A 22,687-nucleotide genomic window follows, 5' to 3' on the forward strand; every position below is an offset into this window, starting at 1 on the left:
GATCATCGCAGGACAGACCAGGGTTTGATGCCTTTACCCTGTGAACCTACAGAGGGAGCCTCAATTAAAAAAAAGATAACTTCTGTTGAATTTGTGGGTCTTGTTTTGTGGAGTGATTCATTGTTTGATGAGGTAATGTTGATTCGGTGAAGTTTTGCACTTGTGGGCTGCTAGTCAGTTAATTAGATATTGTTACATTTTATTGTGGCATTAAAATATTTAATGCACCAAGAACAGCAATTTTTGATCCATCTGATTCATAGCACCTGGTGTAAGGGGAAGGTTTGATTACGATCAGGATGTTTCTCCTAATCTCTGATGTACTCATGTAACATAAATCTGCATTCATTCATAAGAACACAAAAACATAAGAAATAGGAGCAGGAATAGCCAATCAGTTCTTCTAGCTGGTCCTGCCATTCAATACAATCATGATTGATCTTATATCTCAAATTCACCTTTTCGCACTATCCTTATACCCCAAAAATCCCTTAGTTTCCAAAATCATATTGATCTCTGACTTGAATATGCTCAGCAATTGAACATCCATAATCTCTGAGGTGGCAAATTCCATAGATCCACAACCCTTTGAGTGAAGAAATTTCTCTTCACCTCAGTCCTAAATGGATGACTCCTCATTCTGAGCTTGTGACTCCAAGTTCTAGACTCCACAGCCAGAGCAAACGTCTTCCCAGTATCTACCCTATCAAGCCCTTAAGAACTTTATATGTTTCAATGAGATCACCTTCCATTCCTCTAAATTCTAGGGAATATAGGCCATTTTACTCAAGCAGTCCTCACAGGATAATCCCCTCATCCCATGAATCAGTCTAATGAAACTTAGTTGTACTCCCTCAAAGGTGTATATCCTTCCCTATGTTACTATTTCTTTACTAATAATATCTCTAACTTCCTCATTTTCACTAGACCTTTTGTGTCTTCTATGTGTGCATTTTGGATACTGCTTGGAACTTCAGCCCATTAGTACCATCTCCCTTTTATTCTCTTCCTTCACCCCCTCTTGGACCCTTGCCTCTTGCTTCCTCCTCTTCATGTCACCCAATAATACTATTCTTCCCTTCTCCTCCTCTTGAGTACATTGCCCTGCTAATCCATATCTGAACCCGTCCACACTCCTCCACCTTCCTTCTTCCCTGCCACAGTTCCAGGCTTGAATTTCCTTGGTTGGGCGCCAGCTACCATCTCTGTCATTGAACTTCCCACCTCTTTCCTAACCTGCTTTCCCCATCCAACGCTGCCAGTGGGTCAATAATCACTGCATTATCCACATTTCCTTTTAGTGTATCCATTCACTCAAAACAAGGTCCTTGCCATCCACAACCTTATTGTTGATGATTGCATTGACATCCTGGCTTTGACTGAAAATTGACATAGAAAGCACCTTACTGAAGCTTTCCTCTCTTAAGTTTTCCATAACAAACCCCACCCAAGTCGCAGCATCACCAAATCACTCTCAGCATCTTCCCCGACTCCTTTGCTACTTCTGTGTCCTTCAAGTTCCCCCTTGCCTTTCTTTATAATCCTTATTGTCTATTGCCCCAAACCACAACCCAACAAGTTTATGAATGTAAAATAAAAGCAAAATACTGCAGATGCTGGAAATCTGAAATAAAAACAGAAAGTGCTAGAAAAACTCAGCAGGTCTGACAGTATCTGTGGAGAGAGAAACAGAGTTAACATTTCAAGTCCATATGACTCTTCTTCAGAGTTAAAGAAAAGTAGATATGTGATGGAATTTATACTATTTAAGGCGGGGGTGGAGCAGGTGAAGCTGGATAAAAGGTCAGCAATAAGTGGGGGCTAAGGAGAGATTGACAAAGATGTCATGGACACAAGACAAAGGAAGTGTTAATGGTAGTGGTAAGGGCTAAAGAAGGTGCTGCTACTGGCATAATGGTAAGAAAGCAGAATGTGTGAATAGCAGAACAAGGGTCAGCCCTCTTAAAGAACAACATGGAACAAGTGACAGATGGCCCTTTTGTGGGACGGGTGGGGGGAGGGGTGGTGGTTGGGGGCAAAAAAGGATAGTAAATGGGGGATAAAACAACTAATGAATAAATAAAAATAAAAATAAGTAAATAAAAAATAAAAATAAATATCAAAAAGGGATTAAAAAAAGGTTGAAGATTGATGAGAGAGTTCATTATATGAAGTTGTTGTACTCAATGTATGTCCGGAAGGCTGTAAAGTGCCAATTCGGCAGATGAGGTGCTGTTCCTCCAGTTTGCGTTGAGCTTCACTGGAACATTGCAGCAGGCCAAGGACGGACATGTGGGCATGAGAGCAGAGTGGTGTGTTGAAATGGCAAGCGACAGGGAGGTCTGGGTCATGCTTGGGGACAGATAGACTGAAGGTGTTCCGCAAAGTGATCACCCAGTCTGTTTTTGGTCTCCCCAGTGAAGAGGAGACCGCATTGGGAGCAGCGAATGGAGGTGCAAGTGAAGGGCTGCTTCACCTGAAAGGTGTGTTTGGGCCCCTTGGTCGGTGAGGAGGGAGGAGGTAAAGGGGCAGGTGTTGCACCTTCTGCAATCACATAGGAAGGAGCCCTGGGAAGAGGATGAGGTATTGGGGGTGATGGAGGAGTGGACCAGGGTGTCCCGGTAGGAACGTTACCTACAGAATGTTGACAGAGGGGGTGAGGGTAAGATGTGTTTGGTGGTGGCAAGATGCTAGAGTTGGCAGAAATGGCAAAGGATGATCCTTTGAATGTGGAGGCTGGTGGAGTGAAAAGTGAGGACAAGGGGGACCCTATCCTGGTTCCGGGAGGGAGAGGAAGGTGTGAGGGCAGAGGCGTGGGAGATGGGTTGGATATGGTTGATGGCCCTGTCAACCACCGTGGGTGGGAAACCTCAGTTAAGGAAGAAGGAAGACATGTCAGATGCACTGTTTTGGAAGATGGCATCATTGGAATAGATGCGACAGAGGCAAAGGAACTAAGAGAATGGGATGGAGTCCTTCTAGGAAGCAGGGTGTGAGGAGCTGTAGTCGAGGTAACTGTGGGAGTCAGTGGGCTTGTAATGAACATTGGTGGACAGTCTATCATCAGAAATGGAGACAGATAGGTTAAGGAAGGGAAGGGAAGTGTCGGAGATGGACCATGTGAAGGTGATAGAGGGATAAGAATTGGAAGAAAAATTGATAAATTTTTCCAGATCCGGACAAGAGCATGAAGCGGCACCAATACAGTTGGCGATGTACCGAAAAAAGAGTTGTGGGAGGGGGCCAGAGTAGGATTGGAACAAGGAATGTTCCACATACCCCATAAAGAGTCAAGCATAACTGGGGCCCATGTGGATACCCATAGCCACGCCGGTTATTTGGAGGAAGTGAGACAAGTTTAAGGAGAAATTATTCAGTGAGAAAACAAGTTCAGCTAGGCAGAAGAGAATAGTGGTGGATGGGGATTGTTCAGGCCTCTGTTCAAGGAAGAAATGGAGAGCCCTCAGACCATCCTGGTGCAGAGGGATTGGACGTACATGGTGAGAGCCAGGGAACTGGAAATTGTTGATATGACGTAGAGCATCAGAGGAATCATGGATGTAGGTGGGAAGAGACTGGACAAGGGGAGAGAGAATAGAGTCAACATAGCAAGAAATGAGTTCAGTGAAGCAGGAACAGGCTAACACAATCAGTCTACTGGGATAGTCCTGTTGTTTTTGGGGAGGAAATAGAAGCGGGCTGTCCGGGATTGGGAAACTATGAAGTTGGAAGTTGTGGAGGGAAGATCTCCGAAGGAGATGAGGTCAGTGACAGCCCTGGAAACAATGGCCTGATGTTCGGTGGTGGAGTCATGGTACAAGGGGAGGCAGGAAGAAGTATCTGAGGGTTGGTGCTCAGCCTCTGCGAGGTAGAGGCCAGTACACCAGACAACAATAGCACCACCTTTGCTGGCAGGTTTGATAACAAAGTCAAGGTTGGGCCTGAGAGAATGGTGTGCAGCAAGTTCAGAAGGAGACAGGTTAGAGTGGGTGAGAGGGGCAGAGAATTTGAGACGGCTGATGTCATGTCAACAGATCTCAATGAAAAGATTAAGAGCATGTAAGAGGCCAGAGGGAGGGGTCCAGGTGGAGGGAGAATACTGGAGGTGGATGAAAGGATCAGTTGAACAGAGGGAGGACTCCTGCCCAAAGAAGTGAACATGGAGACATAGGTGGCAGAAGAAGAGTTCAGCATCATGCTGAGCCTGAAATTCATAAATTCATTGAAGTGAGGGTGTAAGGGTATGAAACTGAGTCCTTTGCTGGGGCAGAACGTTCAGTATTAGAGAGGAGAAGGTCAGAGGGCATGGCAAGGGCTGGGATTAGAAGAAGGGATTGGGTCAGAGGGACGGGAAAGGGTGGAGTGTCCTGGATGGGCGTTGGTAGCAATAAGTTGTTGGAGATTGCGTTTGTGAATGTAGTGTTGACTCCCCAATCTATATCCATCTTTCCCACAACTCAATGTTTCAATTGTTTCAGAAAGGCTTTTTACTTGCCACAGCACTGCAACAGCCCTAACCAAATGGTATTCTCTGCGATCTTGACTGTGATCAGGGTGTATTATCTCTCCCTCATCCTCCTCAGTTTCTCTGTAGCCTTTGGCGCAGTTGACCACCCCTTTCCTCCATTGAGATAGGACAAAGACAAACTGGTGAAATACGCAGACACATGACAGATGAAATTTAGTGCAGAACTATGTGAAGTGGTACATGAAAGAATGAGGAAAGGCAATATAAACTAAATGGTACAATTTGAAAGGGGATGCAAGGACAGGTAGAGACCTGGGGTTCACATACACAAATCCGTGAAGGTATCAAGACAAGTCATGGACAAGATCAGGGACTCCAGGGAGAATGAGCAAATTGATGCAGCACCAAGGTGCAGGGCACCATTCAAGTGGGAAGAGTTAGGAGGAATGTAATTGTAGTAGGGGGCAGTGTAGTATCTAGCAGCTAGAAGCTAAATTAAAAAGCAGAGTCACAAAAGTAATAATCTCAAGATTACCACCAGAACCACAAGCAAATTGGCATAGATCAAAGCGTTGAATGTGTGGTTCAGAGATTGGCATGGGAGAAATGGGTTTCAGCTCAAGGGGCACTGGCATCAGTGCTGGGGAAACAGGGAGCTGTACCTTTGGGATGGCCTCACCAGAATTGAACTGGAGCCAGTATCCAGCAAATCATATAATTAGGGCTGTAGATAGGCTTTAAACTAAATAGTTGGGGGGAGGGTTCACATGAGATCAGAAGTGGGGATGTTTGCTGATGATTGTACAATGTGCCACAACTCCTCAGAAACTGAGGCAGTCCATGTCCAAATGCAGCAAGATCTGGACGATGTCCAGCCTTGGGCTGACAAGTACCAAATAACATTTGTGCCACAGAAGTGCCAGGTAATGACCATCTCCAACAAGAGAGAATCTAACCATCGCTCCCTGACATTTCATGGCATTACCATCACTGAATCCCTCAATATCAACATCCTGAATTAGACTGGCCATATAAATAGTGTGGCTATATGAGCAGGTCAGAGGCTAGGAATACTATGGTGAGTAACTCACCTCCTGACTCCCCAAAGCCTGTCCACCATCTACAAGGCACAAATCAGCAGTGTGATGGAATACTCTCCACTTGCTTGGATAAGTGCAGCTGCAACAACATTCAAGCTTGACACCATTCAGGACAAAGCAGCCCACTTGATTGGCACCCCATTCACAAACATTCACTCCCTCCACCACCGACGCACAGTGGCAGCAGTGTGCACCATCTACAAGATGCACTGCAGGAACTCACCAAGGCTCCTCATACAGCACCTTCCATACCCACAATGCTACCGCCTAGAAGGACAAGGGTAGCAAATAGATAGGACAGCACCACCACCTAGAAGTTCCCCTTCAAGTCACTCACCATCCTGACTTGGAAATATATCGCCGTTCCTTTACTGTCGCTGGGTCTAAATCCTGGGACTCCCTTCCTTACAGCATTGTTGGTGTACCTACACCACATGGAATGCAGTGGTTCAAGAAGGCAGCTCACCACCACCTTATCAAAGGCAACTAGGGATGGACAATAAATCTAGCCCAGCCAGTGAAGCCCACATTCCATAGATGAATAAAAAAAACATAGAATCAGTTTAGGTGGAGATTAGAAATGGCAAAGGAAATAAGTTACTGGTGGGAGTAATTTATAGGCCCCATAACAGTTGCTGCACAGTAGGACAGAGTATACATCAAGAAATTATGGATGTTTGCAAGAAAGGTACTGCAATACTCATGGCTGACTTTAATCTTGACATTGATTAGACAAATCAAAATGGCAAAAGTAGCCTGGTGGATGAGTTCATAGAGTGTATGCAGGACAGGTTCAAAAAAACTATCAGGGAACAGGCTATTTTGGATCCCATAATGTTAAATGAATCAGTATTAATTAAATACCTCATAGCAAAGGATCTTCTAAGCAAAAGTGATCATAACTTGACAGAACTTCACAGTCAGTTTTAGAGTGAGAAATGTGAGTCCAAAACAAGTATCATAAACTTAAATAAAGACAATTACAAAGGTATGGAGAGAGAGTTGGTTAAAGTGGACTTGGTAAATAAGTTAAAAAAGAAGAGACAGAGAAGCAGTGGCAGATGTTTAAAGAGATATTTTATACCCCTCAACAAAGATATATTGCAGTGAGAAAGAAAGACTCTATGAAAAGGATACACCACCTGGCGCTAAGTGAGTAAGTTAAGGATTGAACAAAAAGGCATAAAATGCTGAGGTTAGTGATAGGCCAGAAGATTGGGAACATTTTAGAAACCAGCAAATGGACCACTAAAAGAGTAATAAAGGGAGAAATTGGAGTTTGAGAGAAAACTAGCAAGAAATATAAAGACAGATAGGGAAAGCTTCTACAAGTATATAAAAAAGAAAAGAGTAGCTAAAGTGAGCATTAGTCCCTTAGCGGGTCAGACTGGGGAATTAATAATGGGAAATGAGGAATTGGCAGAGGATTTGCACAAGTATTTTGTATCCATCTTCACAGTAGAAGACACAGAAAGCATCCTAAGAATAGTAAAACATCAAGAGGCTAAAGGGAAGGAGGAACTTAAAACAACCACGATCACTAGAGAAAAAGAAATGGGACTAAAGATTGAGAAGGCCCCTGGACCTGATGGCCTACATCCTAGTATATTAAAACAAGTGGCTGCAGAGATAGTGGATATATTTGGTTGTAATCTTACAAAATTCCTTAGATTCTGGAAAGGTCCTAGCAGATTTGAACTGCAAATGTAACACCTCTGTTCAAGAAATGTGGGAGACAGAATGCAGGAAACTATAGGCAAATTAGCCTAACATCTATCATTGGGAAAATGCTAGAATCCGTGGGCTGGCCCCCTGCCAGATGTGTTTTTGGCAGGGGGTATGTAAAATGTGTGGGGTGCCCACCTCAGAGCTATCCTGCTCACTCTCCAGGAGCCCCACCACACAGCCCATTTTTTTCAAGTCACCCCTGTGGATCCCAATTCCATTGTTCCACTACACAATGGCACAATGGTGTCTAGGCAACATTCAAGGTGCTTGAGGCTAAAGAGGTGGGAGCAGAAAAAACTCCTACTAGTGATGCTATCCAGTTGAGCTTCCTCCTTTTGCACAAGGTGGGAGAATCAGTAAATTAATGAGAAATTTCTCCAACCCATTGCAAATTTTGTAGTCATAATACAAAAGAGCAGCAGGACTCTGCTTTTCATGTTAGTTTATTTAATGTCTTCCAGGTACTATGAGGGCATGCTGCAGGCCCAGACACTGGATCCAAATACAGCTGTCCTGGTGCACAGAGCAACAGAAGGAGTAATCAACAGTGTAGAGCAGAATGGCCCTAATGCAGTCCTTGATTGGGAGGTGGATGAACTACTTGAGTGGACCAATGCATTGAATTTTGAGAAGTAAGTCAACCTTATTTTGTTTCAGATACATAAGTTATTGTTATAGTTCTTGGGACTAGTTAGGTGGACAAAGCACATCTTTGTAATATGCCTAAGATGTTTAATTGTAAATCTGCATTAGAGCCGAAAAACAATTCTATTATTGCACTCTCCTATGAATCATGTACAAATTATTCTGCAGTGATTATTATAATAACTTTGAATATAGTGAAAGGACGTACCAGTTTTTTTTCTCATTCTCAGGATATGGACACTGCTGGTAATGCTGGCATTTGTTGCCCAGCACGAATTGCTCTTGGGAAGTGGGTGTTGATCTGTGATTCAAATCTCTTTACCTGTCTTGAACCATAATCCTTTGATGCCTTACCTGATAAGAACATAAGAAATAAAAGCAGGAGTAGAACATTTGAGGCAAGAAAATCAAGTTGCATCTTCTATCACAAATGCCACTTTTCTTCCCCATCGCCCTGTGTCCAAAAATCTACATCTCAGCCTCTGTCTTGAATATACTCAATGATTGAACATCCAGAGCGCTCTGAGGTAAAGAATTCCAAAGATTCATAACACTCTGAGTGAAGAAATTCCTCCTCATCTAAAAATCTGTCAATCTAGTCTTTAAAATTTCAATTAAACCAGCATCCAGAACCTTTTGGGGGTGAGAATTGCACTACCTTTAATATGAAAAGTGATTCCTGATTTCACTCCTGAATGACCAAGCTCTAATTTTAAGATTGTGATACCTTTCACTTGATCCCCTACCGGAGGAAATAGCTTCTCCATATCTGAATCATTTTACACACCTCATTAGATTACCCCTCAATCTTCTGAACTCAATCTAATGTATCCCAGATTTATGCAACCTCTTCTCATTTCTTAATCCTTTAAACTCAATATCATTTTGGTAAATCCGTATTGTCCCTTGCTGCAACTCTAATACATCTTTCCTTAGGTGCGGTGCAAAGTACTGAATGCAATGCTTTAAATTGGTTCTTTCCAAGGCTCCATTAAACTGAAGTATAACTGCCCCTTTTGTATTCCAGTCCATTCTAGTTAAAGGGAGAAACGATGGCGTTCACCTAAATGATGGACTTAATGCTGAACAAGCTTGGCAACCTACTAGAATATGTTCTGTAGAATATACATTCTACAGTCATGGTATACTGGTGGTGGAGGGACTGGATGTTTAAACCGGTGAATTGGGGTTGCTGATCAAGCAGGCTGCTTTGTCCAGGATGGTGTTGACTTTCTTGAGTGCTATTCCAGCTGCACACAAGTGGAGAGTATGCCATCACACTTCTGATTTGAGCTTTGTAGGTAGGGGGAGGCTTTGGGGATTTAGGAGTCTAGGGTCTCAAGCCAGCCTATGACCTGTTCTAGTAGCTACAGCATTTATATGGTTGGTCCAGTTGAGTTTTTGATCAATGGTGACTCCAGGATGTTGATGGTGGGTGATTAGATGATGGGTAATGCCACTCGTTGTTGGGCATTGTCATTACCTGGGATTTGTATGGCATGAATGTTACTTGCCACTTACCAGCCCAAGCCTGCATGTTGTTCAGGTCTTGCTGCACACTTCCGATACCAAGACACAGAAATATCCAAATGCCACAAGTACTTCAAGCTATCTACTTATTGCTTGTGTTGAATATTTAATACATCCCTTTTGTACTTCTTTCCTGTTTGGTTCTTAACCACTTGCGAAATGCAATATCAATCCAGACTATTAACTTCCAATAAGGATAGAGGAGTAGAAAATTGGAACATTTTTATTATCCCAGTATGCACAATGGGATTTTAGGGCAGGTAAATTGTCACAAATGGCTTGTAAATTAAATAATACATAAGAAAGCAAACATTGAGAAGATTACATTCCACTCAAGAGTTTCAATACTAGTACCTATAAAATGTAATCATCATCTCATTATAGTTTTCATAGTTTATTTTGAATGTGTTAAGTGCAGTGGAGCACCATACACCCATTTGGTGAGTTTTGGCTTCTGTGAGGCATACCTGCTTACTTAGCATGAATTGGCACGGTTATTGGTAATACTTCAATAGTATCCACACTCATTGTGCACCTCCTGTGAAAATTCCCTGCTGGAAGATTGCAGGAGGAAACCTTACTAAGCACTATTCTCCATTCTTTCCCCCAACCCCACCACCACCCCCCTCCTCTTCTCCACTCTTTCTTCCGTCTCTCTCTCTCCCTCTCTCTCTCGGCAGCACCGATTTCATCTGCTAAAATTAGAGTTCCTTCCATGATTGTCTCTGATAGGGGAGGAAATGGTATACTTTTCTTAGGTTAAATGAATCTTAATATTGGAGGAAATAAATTATAAAAATGCAATGGGCTGGATTTTGCAGTCAGCAGTGATGCAAAAGAGCTTGTCATTGACCATGAAGTAAGCCTCGCTGACATCTCTCTGCTGACAATTTCACCTCTAGCACCTAGACTAATTGCAACATTCTCACTGGGAATTCACAGCATTGAGCTGCAGTTGTGTCATCAGGCTGTCTAAGCAGCCAATCACATGAAAAGAAATTCACAGTCTTCCCCGCATCCCCCCCCCACCCCCCCCCCCCCACCAACAACTTAAAAAGTCTACTAATGAGTAATTTAACAACAATCCTTGATTAGGAAAATATTTTTCAGGGTTCATTCTGTTATCCCTCAAAACCCACTTACATCTGATTGAACAAGGTGTAACTTTTTGTGGGGTTTCCAACAGAATGTGGAAATGGGAAAGATTAAAGTTCTCGCTGATTTCAATGATTGCCAGCTCTGCAGGGGTTCACAGTGCAGCCTGTGTCGCAGTGACAGACCACAATTTCAGGATTTCTGAGCTAATCTGCATATGCGCTAGATCCTGAAGCTGTTGTCAGTTTCAGAAGGATAATGATAGTGAATATCAACTGTTTCCACCTAACACTCTGCCCTGCAAAATCCGGCCCTTTGACTCCATGGGTGAATGCACTGCATGTTGTGCTATTGTGTCATACAGAGCTGGAAAACCCAGATTTGATCCCTAATTTGTTCCTTGGTGCCACAGACTATAAAGGGATACAAATTAAATTGCTGGAAACTCCTTGTGAATGGGCATCAGGTGAACATAGAGAAGAATTTTCCCCCCATTGGGGGGAAAGTTCAGGAGTGGGTGCTTGCAGGTATGCCTCAGATCAGCACCCCCCAATCGGGGGCGTGCCGCCAAAACCAGATCTGTGCCCAGGCTGATTTTGCCATGTTCAGTGAAACTAATGTGGAGACAGATTTTGTGGAGGCCCCTTTCCAGATGTTAGAGAACTGGGTTTGGGAGAAGGAACCAACCAAGAGAATGTTGCACCATTAAAAAGATGGGTGTCCTATTCCAGATGATTTACTTGAGCAACTTATTCAATCAAGACAAGCTAATGCTGGTAAGAAGTGAATTATACAAAGGCGAACTCCCAATAGCATTGGAATGCTTTTCTAAGCAGCAATGATACTTGATTGGTAAGAGTTAAAAGCACATTTTCTCAGAATATGGAAATGTTGCATTCATCATCCATCACTAGTTGCTCGCCTGCCTTCTTGAACTGTTACCAGCCTGGTTTGTAGTGGTTGTTTCTGATGCTAAGGGGCATGCCAGACCACTTGAGAGTGAATTAAAAATAAACCACATTTTGTAGACCAGATTGAAAAACATTAGAAACAGTTTGTTTTTAGGCAACATTCCAACAGCTTTCTCAAACATTTTTCATGATTTGAAGTCGTATCTTCTGAGTTACTAACACAGTGCCATAGCCACAGTATTGCCATAGGCTAAGGTCATTTAGGTGTGTTTCTATTTGGAATGTTATACTTTAAAGAAATAGATCTTCTCTAGCTGGTGAACCCTCTACTAAACTAAATCAGCCTTCAGGTTCTTAGTACAAATTCTGTTCACTACTGGGATAAATTTTTGTGTTAAACACATGTCTTAATGGGTAATTCCACCTGATGTTTTGGTTCAAAGCCATACAGAGCACCAGATCCCAGGTCGAATAATCAGCCAGTGGAGGGTTAGATAATATCAACCAAAGCAAAGATATATTCCTAAATTTGGTTTCAGTGGCTCTCAGATAGGGGTGATAAAATTAGCCAGAATTGTTTCCAATGATAGAAAAGTAAATATTTGTGCATTTTGAGTGAGGACAAGATCAGACTCAGTTTTGATGCCCTTCACTCGCTGTTTAGGTTTGCACAGGAAGAGTTATTTATGGGCGAGGCATAAGAACATAAGAAATAGGAACAGGAGTGGACCATTTGGCTTCTCGAGCCTGCGCCACCATTCAATAAGATCATGGCACCAACTTCATGGAAACAGTAAACAAACAATTGAGGTGGGATGGGTGGGGTGGTGGGGTGGGGAGTAAAATAATTAAATAAATAATCCCCTCACTGTTCAGAGAAGTTATAGGAAAACAACACTTTGTCATCCTCCAAACTTGGTGTGTCCATCAAACAGGTATGTTTTCAGGGCTTCGTCAGTGGCCCCATGAGTTAGTTTAGAGAGACCTATACAGAGAAGAAAGGTCCCAAGTTTGGTTCCTTGTTTGTGCTGAGTTAGCTGATGTGTGCAGGATAGCAAAATTGGCAATATCCCTCCTAGTTTGAGGACACAAAAAAGCCTGCTGTGGTCCAGTTACTAACACCACATGGAAACAGCCAATTTGATTCACTCTACATGATATTAAGAAACTGCTGAAGACATTGGATACTGTAAAGGCTATGGGTCCTGATACTATTCTGGCAATAGTAGTAAAGACTTGTGCTCCAGAACTTGCTGCGCCCCTAGCCAAACTGTTCCAGTACAGCTACAACACTAGCACCTACCCGTCTATGTGGAAAATTGCCCAGGTATGTCCTGTACGCAGAAAACAGGACAAATTCAACCCGGCCAATTGCCGCCCGATCAGTCTACTCTCGATCATCAGTAAAGCGATGAAAGGGGTCGTCAACAGTGCTATCTATCTTGCTTAACAATAACCTGCTCACAAACACTCAGTTTGGGTTCTGCCAGGGTCACTCAGTTCCTCATTACAGCCTTGGTTCAAATGTGAGCAAAAGAGCTGAACTCCAGAAGTGAAGTAAGAGTGACTGCTCTTAATGTCAAGACAATCAAGGAACCCTAGCAAAACTGGACTCAGTGGGAATCAGGGGGAAAATACTCCACTGGTTGGAGTCATACCTAGCACAAAGGAAGATAGTTGTGGTTGTTGGAGGTCACTCATCTCAGTTCTGGGACATCACTGCAGCAGTTCCTCAGGGTAGTGTCCTAGGCCCAACCATCTTCAGAAGCTTCATCAATGACTTTCCTTCCATCATTCCCAGAGGACTGGAAAATCGCTAAAGTAACCCCCTCCTGTTTAAGAAGGGAGTGAGACAAAAGACAGGAAATTACAGGCTGATTAGCCTGACCTTGGTTGTTGGTAAGATTTTAGAGTCCATTATTAAGGATGAGATTTCAGAATACTTGGAAGTGCATAGTAAAATAGAGCAAAGTCAGCATGGTTTCATCAAGGGGAGGTCATGCCTGACAAATCTGTTAGAATTCTTTGAGGAGGTAACGAGCAGGTTAGACAAAGGAGAGCCAATGGATGTTATCTACTTGGACTTCCAGAAGGCCTTTGACAAGGTGCCACACAGGAGGCTGCTCAATAAGATAAGAGCCCATGGTGTTAGAAGCAAGGTACTAGCATGGATAGAAGATTGGCTGTCTGGCAGGAGGCAGAGAGTGGGGATAAGGGGGTCCTTCTCAGGATGGCGGCCGGTGACTAGTGGAGTTCCGCAGGGTCAGTGTTGGGACCACAACTTTTCACTTCATACATTAATGATCTAGGTGAAGGAACTGATGGCATCCTGGCTAAGTTTGCAGAGGATACAAAGATGGGTGGAGGGACAGGTAGTATTGAGGAGGCGGGGAGGCTGCAGAAGGATTTGGTTAGGAGAAGTGGCAGATGGAATACAACGTGGGGAAGTGTGAGGTCATGCACTTTGGTAGGAAGCATAGAGGCATAGACTACTTTCTAAATGGGGAGAGAATTCAGAAATCTGGAGTGCAAAGGAACTTGGGAGTCCTAGTCCAGGATTCTCTTAAGGTTAACTTGCAGGTCGAGTCGGTAGTTAGGAAGGCAAATACAATGTTGGCATTTATTTTGAGAGGACTATAATATAAAAGCAGGGATGTGCTGCTGAGGCTTTATAAGGCTCTGGTCAGACCACATTTAGAATATTGTAAGCAATTTTGGGCCCCATATCTCAGTAAGGATGTGCTGGCCCTGGAGAGGGTCCAGAGTAGGTTCAACGAAAACGATCCCAGGAATGAAAGGCTTAACATATGAGGAACGTTTGAGGAGTCTGGGTCTATACTCAATGGAGTTTAGAAGGATGAGGGGGGGGATCTGATTGAAACTTACAGAATACTGAAAGGCCTGGATAGAGTGGATGTGGAGAAGATGTTTCCATTAGTAGGAGAGACTAGAACCCGAGGGCACAGCCTCAGAGTAAAGGGAAGACCTTTTAGAACAGAGATGAGGAGAAACTTCTTTAGCCAGAGAGTGGTGAATCTATGGAATTCATTGCCACAGAAGGCTGTGGAGGCCAGGTCATTGAGTGTATTTAAGACCGAGATAGATAGGTTCTTGATTGGTAAGGGGATCAAAGGTTACGGGGAGAAGGCGGGAGAATGGGGTTGAAAAACTTATCAGCCATGATTGAATGGCGGAGCAGACTCGATGGGCCGAATGGCCTAATTTCTGTTCCTATGTCTTATGGTCTTATTTTAAGTGAGCAGGTCAATTAAGGTCTGCCCAGCGTGATTGTCTACCAGAAAGTGCTATGCGCTCCCGGTGTGGGTGGGGGGTGGGATTCCCTAAGCCAAGAGTGCGCTCTTTCGCGCATGCGCGTGAAACAGCGCACTCATCTCCCTGAGGCTAAGTGCAGCCTCAGGGAGATTGGCGCCAAATTCAAAAATGTGAAATATAGAAAAATAAAATTTCCCTGACATGTCCCCTCATGTGACTCTGTCACATGAGTTGGGACATGTCCATCACTTTTAATTAAACTTTTATTAATTTTTTAAAAACCTACATGAAACCTCATCCTGCCCATGGATGAGGTTTTATGTTTTTTCTGAAGCTTTCCAGGGCTTCCTGCCTGCCCGCCAACCTTAAGGTTGGACAGGCAGGCCCTTTAACTAAAACAGAATTACCTGGAAAAACTCAGCAGGTCTGGCAGCATCGGCGGAGAAGAAAAGAGTTGACGTTTCGAGTCCTCATGACCCTTCGACAGAACTTGAGTTCGAGTCCAGGAAAGAGCTGAAATATAAGCTGGTTTAAGGTGTGTGTGTGGGGGGCGGAGAGATAGAGAGACAGAGAGGTGGAGGGGGTTGGTGTGGTTGTAGCGACAAACAAGCAGTGATAGAAGCAGATCATCAAAAGATGTCAACAACAATACTACAATAGAACACATAGGTGTTAAAGTTAAAGTTGGTGATATTATCTAAACGAATGTGCTAATTAAGAATGGATGGTAGGGCACTCAAGGTATAGCTCTAGTGGGTTTTTTTTTTTTTTTTTTATTTTTTTTTTTTTATTTTATATAATGGAAATAGGTGGGAAAAGGAAAATCTTTATAATTTATTGGGAAAAAAAAAAAAGAAGGGGGAAACAGAAAGGGGGTGGGGATGGGGGAGGGGACTCACGACCTAAAGTTGTTGAATTCAATATTCAGTCCGGAAGGCTGTAAAGTCCCTAGTCGGAAGATGAGGTGTTGTTCCTCCAGTTTGCGTTGGGCTTCACTGGAACAATGCAGCAAGCCAAGGACAGACATGTGGGCAAGAGAGCAGGGTGGAGTGTTAAAATGGCAAGCGACAGGGAGGTTTGGGTCCCAATGTGGTCTCCTCTACATTGGAGAGACCAAACGTAAACTGGGCGACCGCTTTTCAGAACACCTGCGGTCTGTCCGCAAGAATGACCCAAACCTCCCTGTCGCTTGCCATTTTAACACTCCACCCTGCTCTCTTGCCCACATGTCTGTCCTTGGCTTGCTGCATTGTTCCAGTGAAGCCCAACGCAAACTGGAGGAACAACACCTCATCTTCCGACTAGGGACTTTACAGCCTTCCGGACTGAATATTGAATTCAACAACTTTAGGTCGTGAGTCCCCTCCCCCATCCCCACCCCCTTTCTGTTTCCCCCTTCTTTTTTTTTTTTCCCAATAAATTATAAAGATTTTCCTTTTCCCACCTATTTCCATTATATAAAATAAAAAAAAAAAAATAAAAAAAAAAACCCACTAGAGCTATACCTTGAGTGCCCTACCATCCATTCTTAATTAGCACATTCGTTTAGATAATATCACCAACTTTAACTTTAACACCTATGTGTTCTATTGTAGTATTGTTGTTGACATCTTTTGATGATCTGCTTCTATCACTGCTTGTTTGTCGCTACAACCACACCAACCCCCTCCACCTCTCTGTCTCTCTATCTCTCCGCCCCCCACACACACACCTTAAACCAGCTTATATTTCAGCTCTTTCCTGGACTCGAACTCAAGTTCTGTCGAAGGGTCATGAGGACTCGAAACGTCAACTCTTTTCTTCTCCGCCGATGCTGCCAGACCTGCTGAGTTTTTCCAGGTAATTCTGTTTTTGTTTTGGATTTCCAGCATCCGCAGTTTTTTTGTTTTTAGGCCCTTTAACTACCTCAATTATTTTTAAATGGCCTCAATTGGCCGTTAACAGGTCAGCAGGCACACAACTGATTCAGCTACGCCCCCGCCAACCTGAAAATTGAAATGACGCGGGGTGATGTCGGGAGTTCCACCCAACGTCATCCTGCATCATTTTATGCGTCAGCGAGTGGGCCCCACCTTCCGCTCACCGAACTCAATATCCTGCCCGTGGATTCAGCTTTAGCTGTCATGTCTAAATAGTTCCCTATCACTTGCTGCTAAGGTTCACACTTGGAATAGCTGCTTTGATGAAGTACTGGAACATGCTGTGTGATCTATCCCCTGCAAATGTTCCTGCCTTTAGGGAAGAGGAAGAAAAGAGAAAATATTGACCTGGTTTGTATGGATTATGATTAAAATATGTTTTTTTATCACTGTTCCAACTTTTCAGGTTTCATTATTTTAGCAACTTTGAGGCAGAGAGCTGCCTCAAGGAGCTGAAGACCTGAAAAGCATTAAATAAAGTTTTTAAAATCAGGAAAAAATTTCCAAGCATCACAATCAGTCACCTGAACATATATATAATAAAAATGCTCTCCATAGATTTTTATTTTTCTTTCATTTAATAACGGAAACCTCATCCTGCCCTTTGATGAGGTTTCAAGAAAAATGCAAAATCTGCCTGGCTAATTCGCCCATCCACTAACCGTAAGGTTGGACGGACCACGAAAAGTCGGAGACAATTGCACTTCTAATAACCTTAATTGGCCTCTTAATAGTCGGCGGGCGCGATTCCGACTTCTTGACTTTTGGGGCCATGTCTTCTGTTTGGCAATCCTGGGCTGGAAGCACTGAGAGGTGTGCATGCAGCTACATTTTAAATCTGGTGGCCAGCATGAGGAAGCAGCGAGGTGACGGAGTGGTGAACAAATCAGAGACCACCCACCAAAGAAACAGCGTGTTTCCTGGGAATGCATGATTAAAAGGTGGAATTGGGATAATAAGCATGAAAAGCCACCATTGCAGCCGGTGGGTAAAGCATTCTTTGTCCTGCCCACTATCACACTTAATGTAAATCTGGGATGATTCCGATCCTGGATTCTAAAGATTCTGAAGATTGTACAGATGAAAAAGAAGAGGGGATAAGAAGGCCTTATGAAAGAATGAATTAAAATATAAGATTGTGCAATGATTCTAGATGTCAAGTTAATTGAACTGTATGGAGATGAAGACCTGTCAGATAGTCCAATGGTATTTAGAAAAATAAGAAAAATCCTTTAGTAGGATTTGTTAGACATAAAAAAAATTATGTTACAATAGAAAATGTTAGAGGGTGCATGTGAGAGTGAGAAATCATCATTTAGATGACAAGCTTTACTTTGCATCCTGTTCAGGAGTGTGAGACAGACAGTAGAAGAAGCGCCCTAGAATTGGAGCAGTATTTTAAGACAGACATGAGACTACAAAAGTCTACCTTGTACAACATATAATATTGATAAAGTATCAGAGTAAATCATGAAAGAACAATGATTTCTGCTTTTTCAGGTATTTAAATGACTGGATGGAAATTGCTTGTAGCAGCTCTTCTGCAAATTTTCAAGGTACCTCCCTATTTATATCAAATCTCCCTGTTTGTAGTAGCAATCATACTCCAAATATTAATTTTACATAAATATATAAAACATTAAAATAGAACACCAATTGAAAATTGTAAATGAGACCATTTAAAACAAAGTGTAAAAAGGCAATTCCATGCAATTGGGGAAATCCAATGACATTTTTTCAGTATTTGAAAGTGAATTGTGCGCCTATATAGAGAGTACCATATGAAGACCAATAGGATACGTTTTATATCCAGTGGGCTGACTTGAGAAATCATGAGTTGCAAGTAAACTTTAATTATTTTTTGAATTTTCACTTAATTCCTTGTTATGTGCTGTGGGTTTTTTTAAAATAAAATTTGCAAAGAAAAATAGTTCTAGCAATTAAAACAAAATGTGAGGAGGTCACCGGTTGGCAGTCAGGAGTAGGAATACTGACTAAGATCAACTGTAATACTACAAGTGCTACCCTGACTGAGAATAGTTAAAACAACACAGACCAGCAATTGAACCCGGGATGTTCCTTGTCAGCAATGCTTAGCAATATGCCATGTGATTAATTTACCCTCTCAGATAATTGTTTACACTTGCATTATAGCCAGTTCTAATTAATTCTGGCCCTCTCAATATAATTTTTGGTGTGTTACTCAAGGCTGTGTATGTCAGACTGTATAAAGCTTAATGTGGTTCTCCAAAGATATTAGTGGAGGTGACACGGAGGGATAATTGCAGCCAAAACTTTGCTATGGAGGAATGGACAGGAAGTTCCTTAGAGCTACACTTGCTCAATCACCACATTTCAATGAATTTAAGGCAGTGAGTGGCAGTATCTCCTGCTTCCTTTTGCAAACCTCTTACGTATCATTCGATTGTACAAAGGATAGTTGCTAAAACAATTCAATCAGCAGATTAATTGTGTCAACTTCATTGGAATCAATAGCAAAACAATTAAATAAATAAGATGCAATTTAAGACAATATTAAGATATATAAACCTCCCAGATAGCTACAAGTCATATTGTCAGTTTCCTGAATTTATGTTTATTAGGCAGACATAAGTGAACTTGTTTTTAAAGTAAAGGTATTGTCAGGAAAAAACATAATAACCAATGAATGAAGGGCTATGGAGAAAATCCTGCATTTACAAAATAATTTTCATAATAAAATTGTTTCTTTTTATGATATGCTAGAAAAAGTATATGTTGCAAAGAGTTTAAGGCATTCATTTTACAGTAAGTCACACTCCATTTCATAAAATGCTTCTGGTTGTTGCTGTATTGGAAATGTGATTTGCATTATTGTCTATAACTTATTAATTACCACAACTACTTAATAATTTAAAATGTATTTTGTATAATGCTGTATAACTCAAGAAAGTATTTCCCCCAAGTATCTTAAGCAAATTTGCCATGGCCAAACTGAAGCAGTAATTATAATGCTCAGAAGTTGATGTGCTCAAACAGAAGCATTTTGAGGCAATCATTCATGAATCAAGTAATATATTAAATTCTGTTTCTCAATTTATCCACAGGCACAAGATGCTACCCTATGGAGAATGATCTTTACAAACAAGTTAGGCAACGTGTCATGAATGCTTACGCAGCTATGCAGAGTGGTGCTCAGTGTGCCATTTAACAAAGAAGAAATAAATTGACCTATCACCAAAAGCTAAGCACAAATCTACCATCAGATAAAGAAAATAGTCAAAGGAGTAGTTATTTCTTGGCTGAAAATTGATATACAGTTGTGACACTAAAGAATTACCAGTCATCCTTTATTAAATGGTTTCATGTATAATTTGTAATGTACAATTGCTTAGCACATTAATTTTGACATGTTCTGGCTGCAAAAAAAATCAGTGATAGGTCCTTTTTTCATCAGTGGTATCAGTAGCAGTATCTGTTGTAACACTTCATCACCTATAGCATTATAGATTTCCTTGTGGAATATGTTATGGAACTTATATATGGAACTGTATTTGCACAATAAAGCCAATGTACATGTGCCACTGGAACTGGAGTTAAATTCAATGAATTTTGTAAAGCATTCTGTTTCCCTTTGGTTTTGAATGCATTGAAGAAATAATTTGTCCTAACTGTCCTCTATTACCACACAATTCTGATCATACAGGACCTCTTAACATTTTAATAATTATGTTTGTCACATTGATTGTTGTGCTGAGTTTAAATTAAACAATTAAAGCCCACTACAGGTATATAAAATAATGCAAGAATACCTTATGATTACACTTTCATTCTAAATCTATTTTACCTTTATGGCTACATTTTCATTCGAAGTCTGATCATCTAACCACCTCTTAAAGCAAAGTTGTATTCTCTACTTTCACTTTCACCTGATGTTGAAAGTAGGGAAAATAGGGGTGAGTACCAATTCTGTCTGAGTGTACTGAGAAACATTTATATTGGTGATAAAACATTGATACCAGGACATCATCATAAGGCCATTTATCTGCAGATGAAAATGTCCCTACAAGAAACAATTTGGGTGGTGCTCTGTGTGAGCACAGAGTGGAAATAACAGAGCCTGAGTGTGACGAGGAATGAGTGCTAACTTGGGAATTCAGTGCAGGTGGGATATCTCTGGTACGTTTTTCTCAAGCTATAATTTAGATTAAGTAGTCTCTGATTTAGAACTTTAAAACTGCAAGCTAGTTAAAAAGCCTAGTTTACTAGTAACTGCCTGGCAGTGACAATTAGCTGTCAAACAATCAAAATGGTTGCCGGAATAGGTGTCAATTACTATAACAGGAAGCTGATTTAGCAGTTGCAACTTGAGTGGAAGTCACTAGTCTTATGTAAAAACAGACAGAATGGAGATGAAGAAGATGAGTGCAAAACTGGGAATTTGGTGCAGGTGGAAACTTGGTGCAGAAGGGGAAGGAGGTGCTACTTTTTATACCTTTTTTCAGCCTCCAGTAGCTGGTGAGTGTTCAGGTGTTAATTTGATGATCAGATAGGTGATTGGTTGGTGAGTTGGTGAAAGCAGAACCACAAAGGAAATAATCCCTGGATTATCACCTGAGCCATGAGCAAATTGTATGGGATAAATAAGATCAGAGAGTTGAATGCGTGGCTCAAAGATTGGTGTGGGGGAATAGATTTTGATTTATGGGGCACTGGCACCAGTACTGGGGAAAGAGGGAGCTGTACTGTTGAGATGTTATTTGCCTGAACTGGGCTTGAACTAGTGTCCTGGCAAGTCATATAACTAGGGCTTTAGAGAGGACTTTGAACTAAATAGTCAAAGGGTTGGTTCACGGGAGAGGAGATTTGGCAAGGTAAAGAGAAAGGACAAGGCAATAGTGCAGGGTAGCAGCACAGGTAATGACAGGAAGAGAGAGAGCATAGGAGTGCAACAGCAAATATGTCAGAGTCAGGAAAAATGGTTTTAACCTAACAAATGGGGAGGAGGGTTTGAGTGAAGGGAGATTAAGAAATCCAAAGATAAAAGTTGTGGCAATAAGAAATTATATCAATATGGGTAAAGACAAGCTGTGTGGGACAAAAAGTTTAACAGTAATTGTGCATCAGAGAGTAGGGTTCATGCAGGGAATAGTAGCAAAAAAATAAATCACTAACTGAATGTGTGGACCATCCACAGTAAGATAGATGAACAAGTGGCATAAATAGAAATAAATGGTTTAGATTTAATCATCATTACAGAGACATGGTTACACAGTGACTAAGATTGGGAAATAAACCATTTCGAAAAGACAGGCAGAATGGAAAAGGAGGAGGGGTAGCCCTGATAATAATGGATGACATAAGTCTCATTAGCAAGAAAGGTGTTAGCTCAAAAAATCAGGAAATAGAATCAGTATGGGTGGCAATCAGGAGTACCAAAGGGAGAATTTTCTGTATGTCAGGCGGGCCGATTGGGAGCGGGCGCAGGCAGGCGCAGAGCTGATCGCCACCTGCAATCAGCAGCGCCGTCATTTTACGTGGGTGGGCCTTAATTGGCCTGCCCAGCGTGACACGTGGCCAATAACGCTCACGCTACCTGTGCAGACGGGGGTAGGAGGGAGAGTCAGGGCCAGCAGATATCTCTCTTGAGGCACGGAGCTGCCTCAGGGAGATTAAGTTCATATTGAAATTTTTAAATAAAGAAAGATAAAAATTATTTAGATATGTCCATTCATGTGACAGTGTCACATGAGCTGGGACATATTTATGAATTGTGCAAAAGATATTTACTTATTTAATAAAACCTTCAGGAAACCTCATCCCACCCGTGAATGAGGGTTCCTGAAAAACACGAAGGCTGCTTGGACCCTTCGCCTGCCGGCCAACCTTAAGGTTGGACGGGCAGTGTTGAGAATTACATTAATCGGGTTTTTAATGGCCTTAACAGGCCTTTGACAGTTCAGTGGGCACGCAGCCACCTCCGGCGCAAACCCGCCGAACGAAAGATCTAAATGACATGCGGTGACATCAGGACACACA

The 22,687-nt window shown here is 42.0% G+C and overlaps 1 protein-coding gene across 1 annotated transcript in view; it reads left to right on the forward strand.

Moving 5' to 3' along the window:
- c11h11orf65 (chromosome 11 C11orf65 homolog) overlaps positions 1-19,875 on the forward strand; it is a 78,357-nt gene extending 58,482 nt beyond the window's left edge. The window contains exons 6-8 of the mRNA XM_041199032.1: positions 7,758-7,928; positions 18,170-18,225; positions 19,756-19,875. Of these exons, the coding sequence (XP_041054966.1) occupies positions 7,758-7,928; positions 18,170-18,225; positions 19,756-19,859 (331 nt within the window). The 3' untranslated portion in view covers positions 19,860-19,875. The remainder of the gene's footprint in view (positions 1-7,757; positions 7,929-18,169; positions 18,226-19,755) is intronic.
- Positions 19,876-22,687: the final 2,812 nt, after the last annotated feature.

Source organism: Carcharodon carcharias, chromosome 11, assembly GCF_017639515.1.
Source record: "Carcharodon carcharias isolate sCarCar2 chromosome 11, sCarCar2.pri, whole genome shotgun sequence".
Lineage (NCBI taxonomy): Eukaryota > Metazoa > Chordata > Chondrichthyes > Lamniformes > Lamnidae > Carcharodon > Carcharodon carcharias.